This window comes from Entelurus aequoreus, linkage group LG05 (genome assembly GCF_033978785.1).
Source record: "Entelurus aequoreus isolate RoL-2023_Sb linkage group LG05, RoL_Eaeq_v1.1, whole genome shotgun sequence".
In the NCBI taxonomy this organism is placed as follows: Eukaryota; Metazoa; Chordata; class Actinopteri; order Syngnathiformes; family Syngnathidae; genus Entelurus; species Entelurus aequoreus.
This window is the reverse complement of record NC_084735.1, coordinates 9,558,414-9,583,413: the sequence shown is the minus strand read 5'-3', so window position 1 is coordinate 9,583,413 and position 25,000 is coordinate 9,558,414. Positions and strand designations below refer to the sequence as shown.

Below are 25,000 nucleotides of genomic sequence, written 5' to 3'. Positions count from 1 at the left end.
ATAAATATAAACATAAATATACATATATATATTTACACATAAATATACATATATACATACACATATATATAGATATATACACATATATACATATACACACATATATACATATACATACATACACATATATACATATACATATATACACACATATACATATATAAATATACACATAAATATACATATATATATACACACATACATATATAAATATACACATCAATATACATATATATATACACACATATACATATATAAATATACACATAAATATACATATATATATATACATACACATATATAAATATACACATAAATATACATATATAAGTATACACATAAATATACATATATACACATATATAAATATACACATAAATATACATATATACATACACATATATATAGATATATACACATATATACATATACACACATATATACATATACATACATACACATATATACATATACATATATACACACATATACATATATAAATATACACATAAATATACATATATATATACACACATACATATATAAATATACACATCAATATACATATATATATACACACATATACATATATAAATATACACATAAATATACATATATATATATACATACACATATATAAATATACACATAAATATACATATATAAGTATACACATAAATATACATATATACACATATATAAATATACACATAAATATACATACAGTATATAGATATATACACATATATACATATACATACATACACAAATATACATATACATATATACACATATATACATATACATGTATAGACATATACACATACACACATATATACATACACATATATACATATATATATATACACATACATGTATAGACATATACACATACACATTTATACATATACACAAATATATACACACACATATATACATATATATATATACACATACGTGTATAGACATATACACATACACATTTATACATATACACAAATATATACACACACATATATACATATAGACATATACACATATCTATAGACACATCTATAAACACATATGTGTGTGTGTGTATATATATATATATATATATAATATATATATATTTTTTATCTGTCCTGTCCAGTCACTTTATTAAATATTTGGGTATAATTGTATTCAACAATCTATCAGACTTGTTGATCTATTTTATGGAGCAATGTAGTTCATCGTAGAACTGGCACCCAATGTTATTTTTTTTAAAAAGTATTGATTTTGAATCAAGAATCGTTTTGAATGGAGAATCGATTCTGAATGGAATTGTTACCCTCAAGAATGTAATAGTGTGCTGCCCAAAGACTCACAGCCCGACTGAGAAACTGCCTTGACTTGTATTGGAACATTGAATGCACCTCACTCACCTGGGTTGGCTCTCTGCCGCCCTCTGTGGCGGCATGGAGTACTGCCTCCTCTGGGCCTCCACGGTGGAGGACAGCTGCAGAGCACAGGGGGTCAGCAGCTGTTGCCATAGCAACGGCCACCAGCAAACTCACCTTGGCAATTTCAGACAGGTAGGCCCGCCTCTCGTCGTTGGTCCTATGGAAGGCCTGATTGAGGGGGAAACAGCTGCGATAAACATGCCATAGTTCCACACCTGACGTCTAGACAGTGGCTCACGTAAACAAGACAGTCAGTCAAGCAGCACTGAGAGCCGACTCAGCCAAACTCCCTCTTAGCAATGTCGCCGTTTTCAACACCCGCAGAGCGAGAATGCTTGGCAGGAAAACGCTCCAACGCAAAGTGAGCTTGATGCTAACTTACACTGGATTTTCCACAGGCATGCTACTGATTAGCATTAGCGATTTTACATGGCGATTTCGACGCCTTTTTAAATTTGTTGATTAAAACTACAACCAAGACGAATGTTACGATTAAACAGCTGGTGTGCAATAAGCGTGGTACTTAGCGCCGCCCTAGGGGCTCCCTGGAGCTTTTTCAAAAATGTATGAAGATCGAAAAATGTACTTTATGTTTGAATATAGTTTCTGCAAGAGGACAAACACGACACAAACCACCTTAAACTCACCGCAGTTGAGTGGACGGTGACGCAACAGTTTGTTTACATGTGCAACTTTCTCCGAAGCTGCCACAGAAAGACGTGTTTTATTCCACTCCTTTGTCTCAGTTTGTCCACCAAACGTTTTATACTGTGTGTGAATGCACAAAGGTGATCTTTTTTGATGTTAATGACTTGTGTGGAGTGCTAATCAGGCATATTTGGTCACTGCATGACCGCAAGCTAATCCATGCTAACATGCTATTTAGGCTAGCTGTATGTACATATTGCATCATGATGCCTCGTTTAATGTCCTTTACTTATGTCCTCTGTGTATTTAATTTATATATCTCATGACACATTATCTGTATGTAATATTGACTGCATTTTGTTGTTCCAGACCACAGCAAATGTTACCCAGCTTGCAAAGATTGTAATAAATCCATTAGAAGATGTTTCCTTTAACTTGGACGCACACGTCTATACCTTTGGCCATTCTAAGACAGTCATTTCCAGGACTTATCTCACCCTCTGGGAAGTTCTACTCATGTTCAGAATAAATATTACATTCTATATTCTATGTTAAATCAATGAAGATTTGTGTCAGCCTGTGACACAGTCATTTTGATAGTAGGCCGATATAACTAATATAGACACTTATATTATGTGTTGTCTTCATTATATAAGACTTTTAAAGTAATTTTGATAGTAGGCTACTATAGACACTTACATTATGTGTTGTCTTCATTATTACACTTATATAAGACTTTTAAAGTCATTTTGATAGTAGGCTAATATAACTAATTAGACACTTACATCATGGTTGTCTTCATTATAACACTTATATAAGACTTTTAAAGTCATTTTGATAGTAGGCTAATATAGGCACTTACATCAGTGCTGTCTTCATTATAAAACTTATATACTACTTTTAAAGTCATTTTGATAGTAGGCTAATATAGCTAATATAGACACTTACATCATCTGTTGCCTTCATTATAACACTTATATAAGACTTTTAAAGTCATTTTGATAGTAGGCTAATATAGCTAATGTAGACACTTACACAATGTGTTGTCGTCGTTATAACACTTATATAATAATTTTAAAGTCATTTTGATAGTAGGCTAATATAGCTAATGTAGACACTTACATCATGTGTTGTCTTCATTGTAACACTTATATAAGACTTTTAAAGTAATTATGATAGTAGGCTAATATAGACACTTACATCATGTGTTGTCTTCATTATAACACTTATATAAGACTTTTAAAGTCATTTTGATAGTAGGCTAATATAGACACTTACATCATAGGTTGTCTTCATTATAACACTTATATAAGACTTTTAAAGTCATTTTGATAGTAGGCTAATATAGCTAATGTAGACACTTACACAATGTGTTGTCATTATAACACTTATATGATAATTTTAAAGTCATTTTGATAGTAGGCTAATATAACTAATATAGACACTTGCATCATGTGTTGTCTTCATTATAACACTTATATAAGACTTTTAAAGTCATTTTGATAGTGGGCCGATATAGCTAATATAGACACTTACACCATGTGTTGTCTTCATTATAACACTTATATAAGACTTTTAAAGTAATTTTGATAGTAGGCTAATATAGACACTTACATCATGTGTTGCCTTCATTATAACACTTATATAATATTTTTAAAGTCATTTTGATAGTAGGCTAATATAGACACTTACATTATGTGTTGTCTTCATTATAACACTTATGTAATACTTTTAAAGTCATTTTGATAGTAGGCTAATATAGACACTTACATCATGTGTTGTCTTCATTATAACACTTATATAATACTTTTAAAGTCATTTTGATAGTAGGCTAATATAGCTAATGTAGACACTTACACAATGTGCTGTCGTCATTATAACACTTATATGATACTTTTAAAGTCATTTTGATAGTAGGGTAATATAACTAATATAGACACTTGCATCATGTGTTGTCTTCATTATAACACTTATGTAAGACTTCTGTTTTTTTGCGGCTTGTTTTTTTGGTCCAATATGGCTCTTTCAACATTTTGGGTTGCCGACCCCTGGTATAAACACTTTGTAGGGCACAACATACCACATTCAGCTTCCTAGTTAGACAACATACCATAGGTAGCCTACACAGTACCGCCACCTAGTGTCCTGGAAGTGCAACTGCATTGCAGATGAGACTCAAATGAAAACAAAAGAGGACACAAACCTTCCCCTCCTGCTCGATCCTGATCCGATAGTCCATCAGCTGACTGCGGAGTTGTGACTTATCGTCCGTCAGCAGCTTGAGGCGCTGTCTCAGAGCCTCCTGGGACAATGAAGACGTTTTTCAGAATAAATGTATCTAAGTTATCACAAAACTTTGTGTTGCCATGAGTTCCCGGCGAGAGGACAAAAGCTGTCTTTGGTCTTACCAAGCAAAAGGCTTGTAAAACTACACTGTGTAGGATGGGGAGCGACATGATGGTGTCGGTTTCTTTGATGTATTGTAATCCACAGGAAGATTTTGTCTTGACCCGAGATCTACAAAGCGGAGAGGAAGCAGGGCCTGACTCCCCTCCAGGCACCTTTTCTTTGAACTGTTTTGTGACCGAGGGCAACGGCTGTTTACGACCCCCGTCCCTTTAGAAACAGCTGTTGCCATGTAAACAGGGAAAGTCCAAATAAAAGAGGAGGCGTACAATATTTCGTCAGAGCGTGGGACGACACTGTGCAAGGGTACGGTGTCCACGCGTTTCTCCTCAATTGAGCTGAATTGAATTCTGTCTCTGTTTGATTCCTTGCTTCTTGTCTTGTTTAATAGATGTCATCAGTGTTTGAACCTGACATCTTCGTCAAAATAAAGAGATTTCCATCTTTGCCTTAGAATAAAACATGGGAGTCCCGGCACTCAATTTATTGTAGGTGGTGTACAAAAGCTGGAGAAAATGCTAAAGTAATACACCAACTAACAATATACATCATTATTTCATTTTACAAGAGCTGATAAAAAAATGTCGGACCCTTAGACAAATCCATGTGCGATGCTAGTGTGCATGCTTTATCAGTATCACTCAGTTTCATACTTCAAACCTCACTCATTGATCCTGACTTCCTCATTTTGATGAAAATAAATTAATTTTGTAGTTTCAAGTCCTTATATATTGTGCTCCTGAGTTAATGTTGCTGATCACTATGAATTTATAATTGAGTTTATTAAATGGTTGAAGTCCATAATTTTTTTCAAATATTTGAAATAAAAATGTATATATATATTTTTTAATTCCAGGCAAATTGATGCACTTTAAGTATTTTCTGTTACAGACTAAAAACAACGTTAATAGCAATGAACATACACCGCTTTATGACAATAATTAACAATATTCTTTGTTGTACATTTATCTATTTATTTGTAACTCCTTTTTTCTTTTCTTTAATGTTAGTAAGGAGACAATATTATACAGAAGAACCACTGTAGAGACAAATAACACTATCATGTTTTCTTCTTCTAATGTATTTATTATTATAATTAATTATTATTATTTGTGCTATATTGGTAATTTGACATGTTTGGAAATATGTCAATACAAAATACAGCTTTATGTTTTAATTGTGTTAATTTTGTTATTTAGCCCTTAAAAAATAAATGACTGAAAATGTATACCCTATGTATAAAATATTTATGTATTATTATTACTATTTATTTATTTTATATTTTTATTAATCATTATTATTATTATAATTTGTGCTATATTGGTAATTTGACATATTTGGAAATATGTCAAGCAATGTGCACTTTATGTTTTAATTATAATAAATGTGTAAGTTAGCACTTAAAAAAATAAATGACTGAAAATGTATATTATATGTATACATTAATTATGAATTATTACTATTAATTTATTCATTTAATACTATTATTATTATTATTATTAAATGATTGAAAATAATTTCCTGTGAATTCGTTTTAGGCAACAAAAAATCATTATTAATATTAATGTATTTAATACTATAACTATAGATTATTATTACTATAAATGTATTTAATAATGTTATTATTAATATTTATTATTATTAGTGCTATAATGGTAATTTGACATATTAGGACAAGCGATAGAAAATGGATGGATGGATGGATATTTAATATTATTATTCATAATATGTATTCGTGCTCTATTAGTCATTTGACCTATCATAAATATGTCAGGACAATATGCAGCTTTATGTTTTAAATATGTTAAATTTGTCATTTAGCACTTTAAAAATAAATGATTGAAAATGTATTTCCCGCGATTTCACATTAGTATAAAACATTCCCATAATTCGTATAATGCATATGTTCCTTTTGACTGTACATGTGCTGTAAATGTTTAATGTATTTATATTATTCACATGTGAATAATGCTGTATAATAGACTGTATTTATGTTATTCACATGTGACTAATGCTGTATAGTAGACTATTTATATTATTCACATGTGAATAATGCTGTATAATAGACTATATTTATAATATTCCCACGTGATAAATGCTGTATAATAGACTGTATTTATATTATTCACACGTGAATAATGCTGTATAATAGACTGTAATTATGTTATTCACATGTGAATAATGCTGTATAATAGACTGTATTTATATTATTCACATGTGAATAATGCTGTATAATAGACTATATTTATATTACTCACATGTGAATAATGATGTATAATAGACTGTATTTATATTATTCAAATGTGAATAATGCTGTATAATAGACTGTATATATATTACTCACATGTGAATAATGATGTATAATAGACTGTATTTATATTATTCAAATGTGAATAATGCTGTATAATAGACTATATTTATATTATTCACATGTGAATAATGCTGTATAATAGACTATATTTATAATATTCCCACGTGATAAATGCTGTATAATAGACTGTAATTATGTTATTCACATGTGAATAATGCTGTATAATAGACTGTATTTATGTTATTCACATGTGACTAATGCTGTATAATAGACTATTTATATTATTCACATGTGAATAATGCTGTATAATTGACTTTATTTATAATATTCCCACGTGATAAATGCTGTATAATAGACTGTATTTATATTATTCACACGTGAATAATGCTGTATAATAGACTGTATTTATATTATTCACATGTGAATATGCTGTATAATAGACTGTATTTATATTATTAACATGTGAATAATGCTGTATAATAGACTGTATTTATGTTATTCACATGTGAAAAATACTGTACAATAGACTGTATTTATGTTATTCACACGTGAATAATGCTGTATAATAGACTGTATTTATATTACTCACATGTGAATAATGCTGTATAATAGACTGTAATTATGTTATTCACATGTGAATAATGCTGTATAATAGACTGTATTTATATTACTCACATGTGAATAATGATGTATAATAGACTGTATTTTTATTATTCAAATGTGAATAATGCTGTATAATAGACTGTATATATATTACTCACATGTGAAAAATGATGTATAATAGACTGTATTTATATTATTCAAATGTGAATAATGCTGTATAATAGACTATATTTATATTATTCACATGTGAATAATGCTGTATAATAGACTATATTTATAATATTCCCACGTGATAAATGCTGTATAATAGACTGTAATTATGTTATTCACATGTGAATAATGCTGTATAATAGACTGTATTTATGTTATTCACATGTGACTAACGCTGTATAATAGACTATTTATATTATTCACATGTGAATAATGCTGTATAATAGACTTTATTTGTAATATTCCCACGTGATAAATGCTGTATAATAGACTGTATTTATATTATTCACACGTAAATAATGCTGTATAATAGACTGTATTTATATTATTCACATGTGAATAATGCTGTATAATAGACTGTATTTATATTATTCACATGTGAATATGCTGTATAATAGACTGTATTTATATTATTCACATGTGAATAATGCTGTATAATAGACTGTATTTAAATTCACATGTGAATAATGCTGTATAATAGAGTGTATTTATATTATTTCCATGTGAATAATGCTGTATAATAGACTGTATTTATATTATTCACATGTAAAAAATACCTAAGTGTTTATTGTGAGCAAACTGTGGTGCTGAATCCCCCGCAGGGATCAATAAAGTACTTTCTTCAATAGTTGGGCTCAAAATTGAATTCTGCCTGGAGTCTTCCTGCCTGTCATTTGATATTTACTCTGGCGCCCTCTGCTGGCGTTCAGTGCAACACACACCTGACTGACTATATTAAGACATGTAAACACTCACCGTCGGCATGTCGTCGTAGGACCGGATAGACGCCAGGCGGTCTGTACGACATATTGAAGGAGAAGAAAAGTGGTGTAATGACGTCACTTTGTAGCGGGACAATTCATTAGGTACACCATGACGTCTTTCTCACCCATGGGTTTGCCGCGCAGGTCCTCCAGTCGTTCGTGGACCAGCGAGGTTTGCCTCTGCAGCTGCGCGTTGACTTCGGTCTGAGTTTCATATCTGGTCTTCCACTCGTTGTCTGCGCACGCACACACAGCAAACACATCAGACCAGGACCAGGACCAGGACCAGGACCAGGACCAGCTCACCTTCCCGGTCCACACCGTGCAGCCGGTCTTGCAGCTCCCTCATGGTGCAGCCCAAGTCCCGCACAGACTCCTCCAACATGTCTCTTACATAGAAGAAAAAGTTTCTCAGAACACAAACTATAGTTCCGGTTCTGAAAAAAAAACTTACTTTATTTCTCGTTCTTGCTCCAGTTCGACCCGGAGACGCGCCATGTCGTGCCGACCCGAGTCTTTGCTCATGTTTGCTCGCCGAGAAAAGAAGTTTGTGGCAGCTGGCTCCCATGGATACAGCCACTTCCGGTCAGTAACGCCGCTTCGCCAGCAGAGGGCGCTGTGGACTTTTAAACTGGAGGGTCTACGTATGACGTCCGCGGGCGTTCACATTGTGAATAATGACATAAATACACCCGCACGAAGCTTGAATATTAAAAGTACATTTACCTTTAAATAACACAAAGGTAAACAATCGCAAATACCTAATACAATATTGTTTATGAGGTTTTACTTTGGTTCAAAGGTGTCCAAAATACAACCGGAAGCTCATTTTTAACGGCACAACCGTTAGCATGTTAGCCTTTTTGCCAATTTTAATGTAATATTTTGTTACCGGACGATTGATACTATTTTATTTCTTTTTTAGCTAACTTTGTAAGTATACACCTCAGTCATATTTCGGTATTTGACGCAGATTAACGTTAGCAGGTTAGCAGGTACACACCTCAGAGTAATATGTTTTGGTACTTGATGCATGTTTTAGTTAGCATTTTAGCATGCTAACATTAGCATGCTAGATTTTTTTTTAAACCAAATTCAGTGTCAGTGTCATATTTTGGTAATTCACTAATGCTATCTGTAATTATACTATTGTTAGCATCGTACTGTCAGCATGCTAACTATAAGCTACTAGGACCTACACAACAGCTAAGCACACAATAGCACACAAGCTAGACACACTTAAAATTATTTGAACAATATAGCAGTCTAAAACAGCACATTTGTCAATATAAACAAGTATCAAATAATTATACTTAAATATTACTTACACCAGGGGTCCACTGAGGGCCACAGACTGGCAAATCAAAGGATGCGGGGGCCAAAAAAAAAAAAAAATATTGAATGGGAATTGTGCTGAAAATTTTCATTTCCCCGTGGGGATTAATAAAGTATTTGTGATTCTGATTCATTTAGGTAGTTTTCACCTTCAAAACAAAAAATAAAATTAAAATAAAAATACATAAAAAATAAATAGATTGTTTCAAAGAACTAAAAAAAAATGCAATTCCGTTAGGAATTTCGCGTAAAGCTGAAGTCGAGCTGAAATGCTAACAGTTAGAAAGCTGGCCGGAGAGCGTCAACAAGTAACAAAAAAATGTAACAAAATGGGCTGAAAAAGCTAGCATGCTAACAATAGCATGCTTATGGTCAAAATATATGACACTTAAGGTGTATATCTGCTAAATTTCCTAAAAAAAATGCTAACTGTAACATGTGTCAAGTACCAAAAATATATTACTCTGAGGTGTGTACCGGAAAAATGTGTTTAAAATGCTAGCCTGCTAACAATAGCATGCATCAAGTACCAAAATATGACTGAGGTGCATACTTACAACAATAGCTAAAAACAAAGGTAGCATACTAACAGGTATCATTCGTAAAGAAGCAATATTTGCTGGAATGCTAACAGTTAGAAAGCTGGCCGGAGAGCATCAAGTAACAAAAAATTTAACAAAATGGGCTGAAAAAGCTAGCATGCTTACAGTCAAAATATATGACACCTGCTAAATTTCCTATAAAAAAAAATCCAGCATGCTAAAATGCTAACAAATTCTTTTTACAAAATGGGCTGAAAAAGCTAGCATGCTTACAGTCAAAATATGACACCTGCTAAATTTCCTAAAAAAAACAACTAGCAAGTTAAAATGCTAACACATTTTTTTTACAAAATGGGCTGAAAAAGCTAGCATGCTTACAGTCAAAATTAATGACACCTGCTAAATTTCCTAAAATAAAATATCTAGCATGCTAACATGCTAACAAACATTTTTTTACAAAATGGGCTGAAAAAGCTAGCATGCTTACAGTCAAAATATATGACAACTGCTAAATTTCCTAAAAAAAAATCTAGCATGCTAAAATGCTAACCGTAACATGTGTCAAGTACCAAAAATATATTACTCTGAGGTGTGTACCGGAAAAATGTGTTTAAAACGCTAGCCTGCTAACAATAGTATGCATCAAGTACCAAAATATGATTGAGGTGCATACTTACAAAAATAGCTAAAAACCAAGTTAGCATACTGACGTGAGCATGCTAACAGGTATCATTCGTAAAGAAGCAATATGTGACACTGAGAAATGTGTTTAAAATGCTCGGATGCTAACATTAGCATGCATCAAGTACCAAAGTATGACTCAGGTGTATACCTACAAAAATAGCTAAAAACAAAGTTAGCAGACTAGCAGGTATCATTTGTAAAGAAACAACATATGTGACGCTGCAAAATTTATTTAAAAAAGCTAGCATGCTAATGTCAGCATGCACAAATGCTAACTGTAACATGCATCATGTACCAAAATATATTACTCTGAGGTGTGTCCCTGAAAAATGTTCAAAATGCTAGCCTGCATCAAGTACCAAAACATGACTTGGTGCAAAACTACAAATCTAGCTAAAAATAAGCTAGCACGCTAACGTCAGCATGCTAACAGAAATCAACAATTTGTCAATACAAACGAATATCAAACAATATTACTTACACATACAAAGTCTCCAAGGCATATCAGAAAGTATCCGGTAACAAACGTGTCTGCGTCATTCAACTCAATGCGACTTGACTTCATGGGGAAAAAAACAATTACCGCCCCACTTAGACTTAAAGACTGCATAAGTCCATGCCAGACGGTGAATAATAAATAGGTTGGTTTGTCCGACTGTTTGACTCGTTTCACTTGATAAAACCTTTTTCTTGATGATGATGTTGAGTGGGCTCGATATCGGTATCGGTAAGTGAAACAGTTGTATCGGGACAGAATGATGTAAATGGTGTAAAAGTGTTTAAAAAGCAATGGTTTGACATGACATTTTAATTGGTTCCTTCTTGATTCACACTTGGCTAGGTGTGACATGACACTCATAACAATAATTACCTGCACTTCTTCACCTGTGCGAGCTTCTCCTCCTGTCAAGAACACATTGAGATGTTTGCACTTTTAATGCTGCCAGTTCACTCCGCGCTGCACTTCCTCCTCCTCCCGCTACGATCCGTGGTCTCCCTGGCCGTCCTTCGGACTCTGGGCCCCCCCGTGGTCCCGTTGGGCCTTCAGGCGGTCCGGCAGCAGGACCTCCACGCTGAAACTGATCCTCTTGGCCTGGAAGATGCTGTAGGTGTTGTCGAAGCGCAGCACGTCTGAGAAGGTGGCGGTGTTAGTGAGAGGGCTAAAGTGAGGTCATGTGACGTGAGGAGGGAGCACTCACACACGCCGGGTCGCTCGCAGGTCAGCGAGCCGTCTTCAGGCACCAGGTGGGCGTTGTAGCGCTGGCTGGGCAACACCTCGTCCATCTGGGCCGCCTTCTTCCACTCGCCCTTCTTCCCCTTCATGAACACCCCGAAACCAATGTCTGCTCCCTCGCTGGAGAACTGCCACCTGCCCATCATGTATGTTGGTCACATGACATCATCCTCATCATGTATGTTGGTCACATGACATCATTATCATCATGTATGTTGGCCACATGACATCATCATCATCATGTATGTTGGCCACATGACATCATCATCATGTATGTTGGCCACATGACATCATCATGTATGTTGGTCACATGACATCATCATCATGTATGTTGGTCACATGACATCATGTATGCTGGTCACATGACATCATCATCATGTATGTTGGTCACATGACATAATCATCATGTATGTTGGTCACATGACATCATCATCATGTATGCTGGTCACATGACATAATCATCATGTATGTTGGTCACATGACATAATCATCATGTATGTTGGTCACATGACATCATCATCATGTATGTTGGTCACATTACATCATCATTATGTATGTTGGTCACATGACATCATCATCATCATGTATGTTGGTCACATGACATCATCATCATCATGTATGTTGGTCACATGACATCATCATCATCATGTATGTTGGTCACATGACATCATCATCATCATGTATGTTGGTCACATGACATCATCATCATGTATGTTGGTCACATGACATCATCATCATCATGTATGTTGGTCACATGACATCATCATGTATGTTGGTCATATGACATAATCATCATGTATGCTGGTCACATGACATAATCATCATGTATGTTGGTCTCATGACATAATCATAATGTATGTTGGTCACATGACATCATCATTATGTATGTTGGTCACATGACATAATCATCATGTATGTTGGTCACATGACACCATCATTATGTATGCTGGTCACATGACATAATCATTATGTATGTTGTTCACATGACATCATCATCATGTATGCTGGTCACATGACATCATCATCATGTATGTTGGTCACATGACATCATCATCATGTATGTTGGTCACATGACATAATCATCATGTATGTTGGTCACATGACATCATCATCATGTATGTTGGTCACATGACATCATCATCATCATGTATGTTGGTCACATGACATCATCATCATCATGTATGTTGGTCACATGACATCATCATCATCATGTATGTTGGTCACATGACATCATCATGTATGTTGGTCATATGACATAATCATGTATGCTGGTCACATGACATAATCATCATGTATGTTGGTCTCATGACATAATCATCAGGTATGTTGGTCACATGACATCATCATTATGTATGTTGGTCACATGACATAATCATCATGTATGTTGGTCACATGACACCATCATTATGTATGCTGGTCATATAACATAATCATCATGTATGCTGGTCACATGACATAATCATCATGTATGTTGGTCTCATGACATAATCATCATGTATGTTGGTCACATGACATCATCATTATGTATGTTGGTCACATGACAATCATCATGTATGTTGGTCACATGACATCATCATCATGTATGCTGGTCACATGACATCATCATCATGTATGTTGGTCACAAGACATAATCATCATGTATGCTGGTCACATGACATAATCATCATGTATGTTGGTCACATGACATCATCATGTATGTTGGTCACATGACATCATCATGTATGTTGCTCACATGACATCATCATCATCATGTATGTTGGTCACATGACATCATTATCATCATGTATGTTGGCCACATGACATAATCATCATCATGTATGTTGGCCACATGACATCATCATCATGTATGTTGGCCACATGACATCATCATGTATGTTGGTCACATGACATCATCATGTATGTTGGTCACATGACATCATCATCATCATGTATATTGGTCACATGACATCATCATGTATGTTGCTCACATGACATCATCATCATCATGTATGTTGGTCACATGACATCATCATCATGTATGTTGGTCACATGACATCATCATCATGTATGTTGGTCAGATGACATAATCATCATGTATGCTGGTCACATGATATCATCATCATGTATGCTGGTCACATGACATAATCACCATGTATGTTGGTCACATGACATCATCATCATGTATGTTGGTCACATGACATCATCATGTATGTTGGTCACATGACATCATCATCATGTATGTTGGTCACATGACATCATCATCATCATCATGTATGTTGGTCACATGACATAATTATCATGTATGCTGGTCACATGACATAATCATCATGTATGTTGGTCACATGACATCATTATGTATGTTGGTCACATGACATCATCATCATGTATGTTGGTCACATGACATCATCATGTATGTTGGTCACATGACATCATCATCATGTATGTTGGTCACATGACATCATCATCATGTATGTTGGTCACATGACATCATCATCATCATGTATGTTGGTCACATGACAGTGTGGAGCTTGCTTTGTGTCTTTGTTATCATCAACTTATGCCGACAATTTCATTTAAAACTTATTCAGAGTTTTAAAATTCAGTGTAAAAACAAGTTAAGTGTAACGAAATTCAGTGTAAAAATAAATCAGTAAAAAATAAATAAATGTGGTTTTAAAAAATTCAGTGTAAAAATAATTCAGTGTAAAAAAAAAAAAATTGTAAAAAATAATCAGTGTGAAAAAATTTGGCGTAAAGAAAATCCAGTGTAAAAAAATAAATTGTAAAAAGAATTGTGTAAAAACTGTGTAAAAAAAATGTAAGTGTAAAAAAAAAAATTGGTGTAAAAAAGAAAATTAAGTATAAATCAAATTCAGTGTTAAAATAATTAACTGTAAAAACGATTTAGTGTAAACTACTTCAGTCTAAAACAAATTTAGTAAAAAAAATTCAGTGCAATAATAAGTGTAATAAAATTTAGTGAAAACAAAAATATTGTGTACAAAAAATTAAGTGTAAAAAAAGTCAGTGTAAAACATTCCAGTGTAAAAAGAAAGTCAGTGTAAAAAAATTCAAAGTACAACTTTGTTGTAAAACTGCCTCCGTCTGACACTCGCTATCAGGCTTTTTTTTTGCTCCGTAAACAAGCCCCGCCCACTCTGTTGGTGCATGAAGCAGAGCTTGGTGTGTCACTCAAAAGTGCAGATTCTAACCATTGGAGTCATTTCTAAAGTTTGACAATACCCCACTTTGAAATGTTAATTATGTTGTATTATGCCAGTTAATGACCCTTTTTCATGTTGTTTTGCAAGACCTGTGTCACATGACTTCAAACTTGACACCTCATTGGCTTGCTTCAGTCTTGATAAAGTAAGTCTTGCTTTTTGACGTAGCACATTTTTAGACACTGTATACCGTACTCTGAATTTTATTTACACCGAATTTTTTATTCACTGATTTTTTTTTTTTTAAGACTGAATTTTTATACAATAAATATATTTCAATAAAATAGTCAGCATAATTTGATTACAAACTATGTAATCAATAATTCAGATCACAAAATTCAGCGTAAAAAAAAGAAAAGCTTTCGTTATGAAGTCCCAATATGTGACTTCAGCAGACTGGTTGCAAACTCATTGTTGACATTGCTTTTTATGTTACTCGGTCTTTTCCAATACAATATGAATGTTAGGGGAGTCCCCATACAAAAGTTTTCACTTCTGGTACGATACCAATATTGGAGCCTGGAGTATCAGTCGATACCGATAATAATCTGATACGATACATCAGCACGAATCATTGTATTACCGTAATTCTGGACTTTAAACCGCAGACATTTTTTCCTACGCTTTGAGCCCTACGGCTAACAAAATGGCGCAACTTATTTATAGATTTTCCTTCGCCGCCGGCCATAAAGAAAATTAGTAATGCAGCTGGGTGAATGCCTACAAGTGCTTTTTATGTTACTCGGTCTTTTCCAATACAATATGAATGTTAGGGGAGTCCCCATACAAAAGTTTTCACTTCTGGTACGATACCAATATTGGAGCCTGGAGTATCAGTCGATACCGATAATAATCTGATACGATACATCAGCACGAATCATTGTATTACCGTAATTCCAGACTTTAAACTGCAAATTTTTTCCTACGCTTTGAACCCTGCGGCGAACAAAACGGCGCAGCTTATTTATAGATTTTCCTTCGCCGCCGGCCATAAAGAAAATTAGTAGTGCAGCTGGGTGAATGCCTACAAGTGCTTTTTATGTTACTCGGTCTTTTCCAATACAATATGAATGTTAGGGGAGTCCCCATACAAAGTTTTCACTTCTGGTACGATACCAATATTGGAGCCTGGAGTATCAGCCGATACCGACAACAGTCCGATACGATATAACAGCACGAATCATTGTATTACAGTAATTGCGGACTTTAAACCACACATTTTTTCCTACGCTTTGAACCCCAACGCGGAAAACAAAATGGCGCAGCTTATTTATAGATTTTCCTTCGCCGCCGGCCATAAAGAAAATAGTAGTGCAGCTTGGTGAATGCCTACAAGTGCTTCCTGCTGGGTAAAGCTTTCAACCGGAAGTAGAAGTGTTGTTCTGTCCTCTTATCGTCCATAACGTTTCTACACATTTGGATTCTTCATTCATCACTCTTAAGCAACGCTTGTAAGTTTTACAATATAACTAAAACAATTCTTACTACTTACTCGTGCATATTTCTCCGTGCTATCGTCATTTTGAGTTTTTTTATGGTGCATAGACATTTTCATTCAGTGACCATGTCTGTTAACTTTTACGCGCCATAACTAGGGAAGGTTGTCTGCATTGGGTCATACAAGTAAATGCTGTGCTGTAATTTCAAGGTTACATCGGTCGAATTTACTCACATTCTTAAACACCGCCCCTAATGAACATAATAAACTGAGTGCGGTTTCAACAATGAAGTCTGACCTGAGGACACATCCTGGGAAGAGGATCTCGTAGTCCAGCTGTTGTGTGGACCCTCGGCTGACAGTCAAACAGCGATCGTAGTCCACGGAGACGTGATCACGGACGTAGTAGGAGGGGGGCACTGGGCCCACGTGGTTTATCTGGGAAAGAGACGCCAATATTAAAGGAATCAAAGGAAAGGAAGGGACCTAAGGACAAAGGTTTACTTACGGGAAATGTGCAGGAACCACAAGAACCTTGGTTTTCTTTTCTTGTTTTTGCACAATATAGTTGTATTTAAAAATGTTCTAACACATTTAATAACACATTTATACAATTTTTTCAACATTTAATAATGAGCTGATATTGATCACAGTGCTATTTTGTCTCATTTGCAAGTATGAACTCAATTCAGTTTGTCCTAGGTGTGTTGCCGTAGTCAGGAAGTAGTCTTTGCCATTAAGTTGAACGTGTTAGTCTTGTCTTTTGTTGAGTCCTACAAAGTGTTTGGGCCCAAACTTGTTCTAGCATACTATCGTTAGCATGTTGTAGCAATGTTAATTAGCATGTTGACAAATGGAGCCCAAATGTACTTTTGAGCTTGTCCTATCAGGCATGCTTGCCTTGTTTGTATTGCAACGTCACCAAGAGGAAGTCAGGTTTAGTTACCGCCGAGTGCTTGTTTCCCCACCAAGTGTTTGAGCCGGTGACGTCAGGTGCAACAAAAGGTATAAGTGGCTTTCAGTCCATCAAAAGAGGATTTATTGTTCAAACCTGCTTTGCTTACACACACTAACTACAGTACTTTAATAACAGCTCATGCTAGCTAGCAAAGTGTCAAAAGTAATATTACAAAATAAGAGAAAGAAAAAAAAGAAAGCCTTTCAACTGGACCGCCGGGGGACTTTCTGGCCTCCTGTTCCTCACTCGTCCTGGGCCCAATATTTTATCTACAGAGACAGACCAGCGTCAGTCAGGTCACAAACATCTACTAGAGCAAAGCGTGCTAGCTAGCGTAGCGAGCAGTGGTCATGTCAGGTACTACCAAAATACGCCAAACGTTCTGAAAATAAGGCCCCAAAAGGCCTCCCATTCCCTGGGAACACCTGCTGGAACCCTCTGCCTCACCAAAATACGCCAAACTGTCTGAAAATAGGGCCCCAGAAAGGCCTCCCATTCCCTGGGAACACCTGCTGGAACCCTCTGCCTCACCATAATACGCCAAACTGTTTGAAAATAGGGCCCCCGAAAGGCCTCCCATTCCCTGGGTACACCTGCTGGAAACCTCTGCCTCACCATAATACGCCAAACTGTTTGAAAATAGGGCCCCCGAAAGGCCTCCCATTCCCTGGGAACACCTGCTGGAACCCTCTGCCCCACCAAAATACGCCAAATTGTCTGAAAATAGGGCCCCCGAAAGGCCTCCCATTCCCTGGGAACACCTCCTGGAACCCTCTGCCCCACCAAAATACACCAAACTGTCTGAAAATAGGGCCCCAAAATGCCTCCCATTCCCTGGGAACACCTGTTAGAACCCTCTGCCCCACCAAAATACGCCAAATTGTCTGAAAATAGGGCCCCCGAAAGGCCTTCCATTCCCTGGGAACACCTGCTGGCACTCTCTGCCCCACCAAAATACGCCAAATTGTCTGAAAATAGGGCCCTCGAAAGGCCTCCCATTCCCTGGGAACACCTCCTGGAACCCTCTGCCCCACCAAAATACACCAAACTGTCTGAAAATAGGGCCCCAAAATTCCTCCCATTCCCTGGGAACACCTGCTGGAACCCTCTGCCTCACCAAAATATGCCAAATTGTCTGAAAATAGGGCCCCGAAAGACCTCCCATTCCCTGGGAACACCTGCTGGAACCCGCTGCCCCACCAAAATACGCCAAACTGTCTGAAAATAGGGCCCCGAAAGGCCTCCCATTCCCTGGGAACACCTGCTGGAACCCTCTGCCCCACCAAAATACGCCAAATTGTCTGAAAATAGGGCCCCCAAAGGCCTCCCATTCCCTGGGAACACCTGCTGGAACCCTCTGCCTCACCAAAATACGCCAAATTGTCTGAAAATAGGGCCCCCAAAGGCCTCCCATTCCCTGGGAACACCTGCTGGAACCCTCTGCCTCACCAAAATACGGCAAACTGTCTGAAAATAGGGCCCCAAAATTCCTCCCATTCCCTGGGAACACCTCCTGGAACCCTCTGCCCCACCAAAATACGCCAAATTGTCTGAAAATAGGGCCCCCGAAAGGCCTCCCATTCCCTGGGAACACCTCCTGGAACCCTCTGCCCCACCAAAATACACCAAACTGTCTGAAAATAGGGCCCCAAAATGCCTCCCATTCCCTGGGAACACCTGTTAGAACCCTCTGCCCCACCAAAATACGCCAAATTGTCTGAAAATAGGGCCCCCGAAAGGCCTTCCATTCCCTGGGAACACCTGCTGGCACTCTCTGCCCCACCAAAATACGCCAAATTGTCTGAAAATAGGGCCCTCGAAAGGCCTCCCATTCCCTGGGAACACCTCCTGGAACCCTCTGCCCCACCAAAATACACCAAACTGTCTGAAAATAGGGCCCCAAAATTCCTCCCAGTCCCTGGGAACACCTGCTGGAACCCTCTGCCTCACCAAAATATGCCAAATTGTCTGAAAATAGGGCCCCGAAAGACCTCCCATTCCCTGGGAACACCTGCTGGAACCCGCTGCCTCACCAAAATACGCCAAATTGTCTGAAAATAGGGCCCCCAAAGGCCTCCCATTCCCTGGGAACACCTGCTGGAACCCTCTGCCTCACCAAAATACGCCAAATTGTCTGAAAATAGGGCCCCCAAAGGCCTCCCATTCCCTGGGAACACCTGCTGGAACCCTCTGCCTCACCAAAATACGGCAAACTGTCTGAAAATAGGGCCCCAAAATTCCTCCCATTCCCTGGGAACACCTCCTGGAACCCTCTGCCCCACCAAAATACGCCAAATTGTCTGAAAATAGGGCCCCCGAAAGGCCTCCCATTCCCTGGGAACACCTCCTGGAACCCTCTGCCCCACCAAAATACACCAAACTGTCTGAAAATAGGGCCCCAAAATGCCTCCCATTCCCTGGGAACACCTGTTAGAACCCTCTGCCCCACCAAAATACGCCAAATTGTCTGAAAATAGGGCCCCCGAAAGGCCTTCCATTCCCTGGGAACACCTGCTGGCACTCTCTGCCCCACCAAAATACGCCAAATTGTCTGAAAATAGGGCCCTCGAAAGGCCTCCCATTCCCTGGGAACACCTCCTGGAACCCTCTGCCCCACCAAAATACACCAAACTGTCTGAAAATAGGGCCCCAAAATTCCTCCCAGTCCCTGGGAACACCTGCTGGAACCCTCTGCCTCACCAAAATATGCCAAATTGTCTGAAAATAGGGCCCTCGAAAGGCCTCCCATTCCCTGGGAACACCTGCTGGAACCCGCTGCCTCACCAAAATACGCCAAACTGTCTGAAAAGTGTCCACTCGACATCTTTTCCATACTGCAGAGTTCTCCTTTTGTGGTTTTTACCCTTCTGCAATTTCCCCTCAGCTGTGTGCAAACCCAACAAAGATCCTTTTCTGCTCGTGCGCCGGAAACTTCTGTTTTGCAGTGCGATCAAATACTTACGTACGAGGCAGGCGATGAAGCGGAACTACGAGGCAAAAACTACGAGCGTGTGACCTACCCGCTAAATCAGGGGTGCCCAAACTTTTTCCACTGACAAATCAAAGGATGCGGGGGCCATTTTTGTAGTTTTTACCTTTAAAACCAGTACTCTATACAGATTTTTTTCAAAGTTTCGAAACAAAAAACAACCAAAACATAAGCAAAATGAGCTAAAAAAAAAAAAAAAAAATGTATATACCAAAATATATGCCAAATAAATATGAAAAATTAGCCACGCGTCGCAAATGGCCCCCGGTCCGCACTTTGTACACCCCTGAACTAAACAAAGCCACCCTACAAGTCCAACAACTCACCCTGGTCCGACAGCGCGGGTCTCCGTCGGGATCCGTCATTTTGCCGCCGTAAATGGCGGGCAGCTGGTCGGCGTGGATGTGCCTCAGCAGCACCTCCTGCCAGTCACCTGTGGAAGCAAACACTTCAGGGCCGGGTTTACATCAGAACTGGATCACGACTGATTTCAACCACGTGACCCACCACCCAGGATGCAGATCTTGTGTCGCGTGTTCTCACTCAGGAAGTGTTTGACCAGGTTGAAGGCAACTGGGAAGAGTTTGGGAGCTGGAGGACCAACAGAAAGGTTTAAACAGTACTCCCAACACAATTTGATGCCTGCATCATGTTTAAAAAAAGCTGGCACTAGTGGCAAAAAAGACTGAGTTGAGGAATGCTCATCAAAGACTTATTTGGAACATCCCACAGGTGAACAGGCTGATTGGGAACAGGTGGGTGCCATGATTGGGTATAAAAGCGGCTTCCGTGAAATGCTCAGTCGTTCACAAACAAGGACGGGGTCGAGGGTCACCACTTTGTCAACAAATGCCTGAGCAAATTGTTTAAGAACAACATTTCTCAACCAGCTATTGCAAGGAATTTAGGGATTTCACCATCTACGCTCCGTGATATCATCAAAGGGTTTAGAGAATCTGGAGAAATCACTGCACGTAAGCCATGATATTACGCACCTTGGATCCCTCAGGCGGTACTGCATCGAAAAGCCACATCAGTGTGTAAAGGATATCACCACACGGGCTCAAACACTTCAGAAAACCACTGTCAGTAACTATAGTTGGTTGCTACATCTGTAAGTGCAAGTTAAAACACTACTATGAAAAGCCAAAGCCATTTTATCAACAACACCCAGAAACGCTGCCGGCTTCGCTGGGCCCCGAGCTCATCTAAGATGGACTGAAGTAAAGTGGAAAAGTGTTCTGTGGTCTGACGAGTCCACGTTTTAAATTGTTTTTGGAAACTGTGGACGTCGTGTCCTCCGGACCAAAGAGGAAAATAACCATCCGGATTGTTCTAGGCCAGGGGTCGGCAACCCAAAATGTTGAAAGAGCCATATTGGACCAAAAATACAAAAACAAATCTGTCTGGAGCCGCAAAAAATTAAAAGCCATATTACATACAGATAGTGTGTCATGAGATATACATTGAATTAAGAGGACTTAAGGGAAATTAAATGAGCTCAAATATAGCTACAAATGAGGCATAATGATGCAATATGTACATATAGCTAGCCTAACTAGCATGTTAGCACCGATTAGCTTGCAGTCATGCAGTGACCAAATATGTCTGATTAGCACTCCACACAAGTCAATAACATCAACAAAACTCACCTTCGTGCACTCATGCTCAACGCTAAAAGTGTGGTGGACAAAATGAGACAGAAAAAGAAGTGGCATAAAACACGTCCTAGAAAGTCGGAGAAAGTTATGTAAACAAACTATACGGTGAGTTCAAGGACCACCAAAATTAGTAGGACAAAACGGCACTCGCCAAATACTCGAATCAGTGAAGGATGTTTAATATAAACAGTGTGATTTATAACAATTAGGGAGGTTTGTGTCATGTTTGTCCTCCTACAGAAACCATACTAAAACAAAAAAATAGATTTTTTTTCCCCTCATCTTTTTCCATTCTTCATACATTTTTGAAAAATCTCCAGAGAGCCACTAGGGCGGCGCTAAAGCCGCGGGTTGCCGACCCCCGTTCTAGGCGCAAAGTGTAAAAGGCAGCATGTGTGATGGTATGGGGGTGTGTTAGTGCCCAAGACATGGGTAACTTACACATCTGTGAAGGCACCATTAATGCTGAAAGGTACATACAGGTTTTGGAGCAATATATGTTGCCATCCAAGCAATGTTATCATGGACGCCCCTGCTTATTTCAGCAAGACAATGCCAAGCCATGTGTTACAAAAGCATGGCATTATAGTTGGTAAAACTCTACTATGCAGAGCCATTTATCAACAACACCCAGAAACGCCGCTGGCTTCGCTGGGCCCCGAGCTCATCTAAGATGGACTGATGTAAAGTGGAAAAGTCTTCTGTGGTCTGACGAGTCCACATTTCATATTGTTTTTCGAAACTGTGGACGTCGTCTTCTGGGTGTTGTTGATAAATGGCTTTGGCTTGGCATAGTAGAGTTTTAACTTGCACTTACAGATGTAGCGACCGACTGTAGTTACTGACAGTGGTTTTCTGAAGTGTTCCTGGACCCATGTGGTGATATCCTTTACACACTGATGTGGCTTTTTGATGCAGTACCGCCCGAGGGATGGAAGGTCCGTAATATCATGGCTTACGTGCAGTTATTTCTCCAGATTCTCTGGACTCTGAAATCCCTAAATAGCTGGTTGAGAAATGTTGTCCTTCAACAATTTGCTTAGGCATTTGTTGACAAAGTGGTGACCCTCGACCCCGTCCTTGTTTGTGAACCACTGAGCATTTCGCGGAAGCCGCTTTTATACCCAATCATGGCGCCCACCTGTTCCCAATTAGCCTGTTCACCTGTGGGATGTTCCAAATAAGTCTTTGATGAGCATTCCTCAACTTACTCAGTCTTTTTTGCCACTTGTGCCAGCTTTTTTGAAACATGTTGCAGGCATCAAATTCCAAATGAGCTAATATTTGCACAAAATAACAACGTTTTCCAGTTCAAACATGAAATATCTTGTCTTTGCGGTCTATTCAATTGAATATAAGTTGAAAAGGATTAGCAAATCATTGTATTCTCTTTTTATTTACCATTTACACAACGTGACAACTTCACCGCTTTTGGGGTTTTGTACTTCATTTTGCCACTTGTATGCTTCAAAATGCTCAATTTAGGTGAAGAAATATGTAGAATATGCTTAAAAAAACCAACAAGATTTACCTTTGATGACAAACAACCTCTTGAGGCCTTCTGGGTAGTTGTCCTCAAACATCTGCAGGATCTGAAGACACAAGGACAACTCTAAAGAGCCACTTTGAGAAGCACCTTGTCCCTCACTGCTCCCCTCATCTCCCAGGGGGGGTGAACAAGGGTGATGGGTCAAATGCAGAGGTTAATTTCACCACACCTAGTGTGTGTGTGACCATCATTGCTACTTTTAACTTTAACTAATTTCACGTCTGCGGAATTTAAACCATGAAACTGACAACATCTCGGAGAAGCTTTCCACTGTGCGAGGCGAAAATAATTTTAGAACCAGAACAGACAATTGGGTGGACGATCTATTGAATCTGCTCGCCCTAATCAAAACAATCCGTATCTATAGTTTGCCAACTGTATGCATGTTTACGTTAGCATGCAACCATTAAAATGCTAGCTTTTTGGGCTAATTTTGCAACCGTTTACCTTAGTCATATAACTTGGTATGTGACACTTGTTAACTGCTAGCATGCTAACATTAAAGTGCAAACTTTTTTAGCTAATTGTACTTTTTTTCCCCTCTAATTCCCCAGCCATACACCTTAGAGACATAACTTGGTATGTGACACAAGCTAACTATTACCATGCTCACGTTAGCTCGCTTGCATGCTAACATTAGCGCGCTAACTTTTTGAGCTAGTTTCGCAACCGTTTAGCCCAGATGCATAACTTTGTATGTGACACTTGTTAACTGTTAGTATGCAAACGATGCTAACTTAAGCTTGCTAACTTTTTCATCTAATTTTTAACTTTTTTTTTTCTATTTCCGCAGCCATACACCTTTGGGTCATATAACTTGGTATGTGACACTTGTTAACTGCTAGCATGCTAACATTAAAGTGCAAACTTTTTTAGCTAATTGTACTTTTTTTCCCCCTCTAATTCCCCAGCCATACACCTTAGAGACATAACTTGGTATGTGACACAAGCTAACTATTACCATGCTCACGTTAGCTCGCTTGCATGCTAACATTAGCGCGCTGACTTTTTTAGCTAGTTTTGCAACCGTTTAGCCCAGAT

The 25,000-nt window shown here is 37.9% G+C and overlaps 2 protein-coding genes across 3 annotated transcripts in view; both read right to left on the bottom strand.

Annotated features, from left to right (window-relative positions):
• LOC133649591 (coiled-coil domain-containing protein 169-like) overlaps positions 1–9,266 on the bottom strand; it is an 11,336-nt gene extending 2,070 nt beyond the window's left edge. Inside the window, exons 1-7 of one of the 2 annotated variants that reach the window (XM_062046194.1) lie at positions 8,821–9,266; positions 8,673–8,755; positions 8,492–8,602; positions 8,359–8,399; positions 4,276–4,374; positions 1,539–1,592; positions 1,407–1,480 (exon numbers count right to left, since the gene is read on the bottom strand). In XM_062046194.1, coding sequence (XP_061902178.1) covers positions 1,407–1,480; positions 1,539–1,592; positions 4,276–4,374; positions 8,359–8,399; positions 8,492–8,602; positions 8,673–8,755; positions 8,821–8,891 — 533 coding nt within the window. In that variant the 5' untranslated portion in view covers positions 8,892–9,266. Of the gene's footprint in view, positions 1–1,406; positions 1,481–1,538; positions 1,593–4,275; positions 4,375–8,358; positions 8,400–8,491; positions 8,603–8,672 lie in introns of both variants that reach the window. The other variant, XM_062046193.1, reaches the window with a different exon arrangement.
• A 1,456-nt stretch (positions 9,267–10,722) lies between these two features.
• Positions 10,723–25,000, bottom strand: part of LOC133650135 (SEC14-like protein 2) — a 31,176-nt gene continuing 16,898 nt past the window's right edge. The window contains exons 7-12 of the mRNA XM_062047022.1: positions 23,942–24,002; positions 21,257–21,340; positions 21,076–21,182; positions 17,101–17,240; positions 12,127–12,296; positions 10,723–12,058 (exon numbers count right to left, since the gene is read on the bottom strand). Coding sequence (XP_061903006.1) covers positions 11,907–12,058; positions 12,127–12,296; positions 17,101–17,240; positions 21,076–21,182; positions 21,257–21,340; positions 23,942–24,002 — 714 coding nt within the window. The 3' untranslated portion in view covers positions 10,723–11,906. The remainder of the gene's footprint in view (positions 12,059–12,126; positions 12,297–17,100; positions 17,241–21,075; positions 21,183–21,256; positions 21,341–23,941; positions 24,003–25,000) is intronic.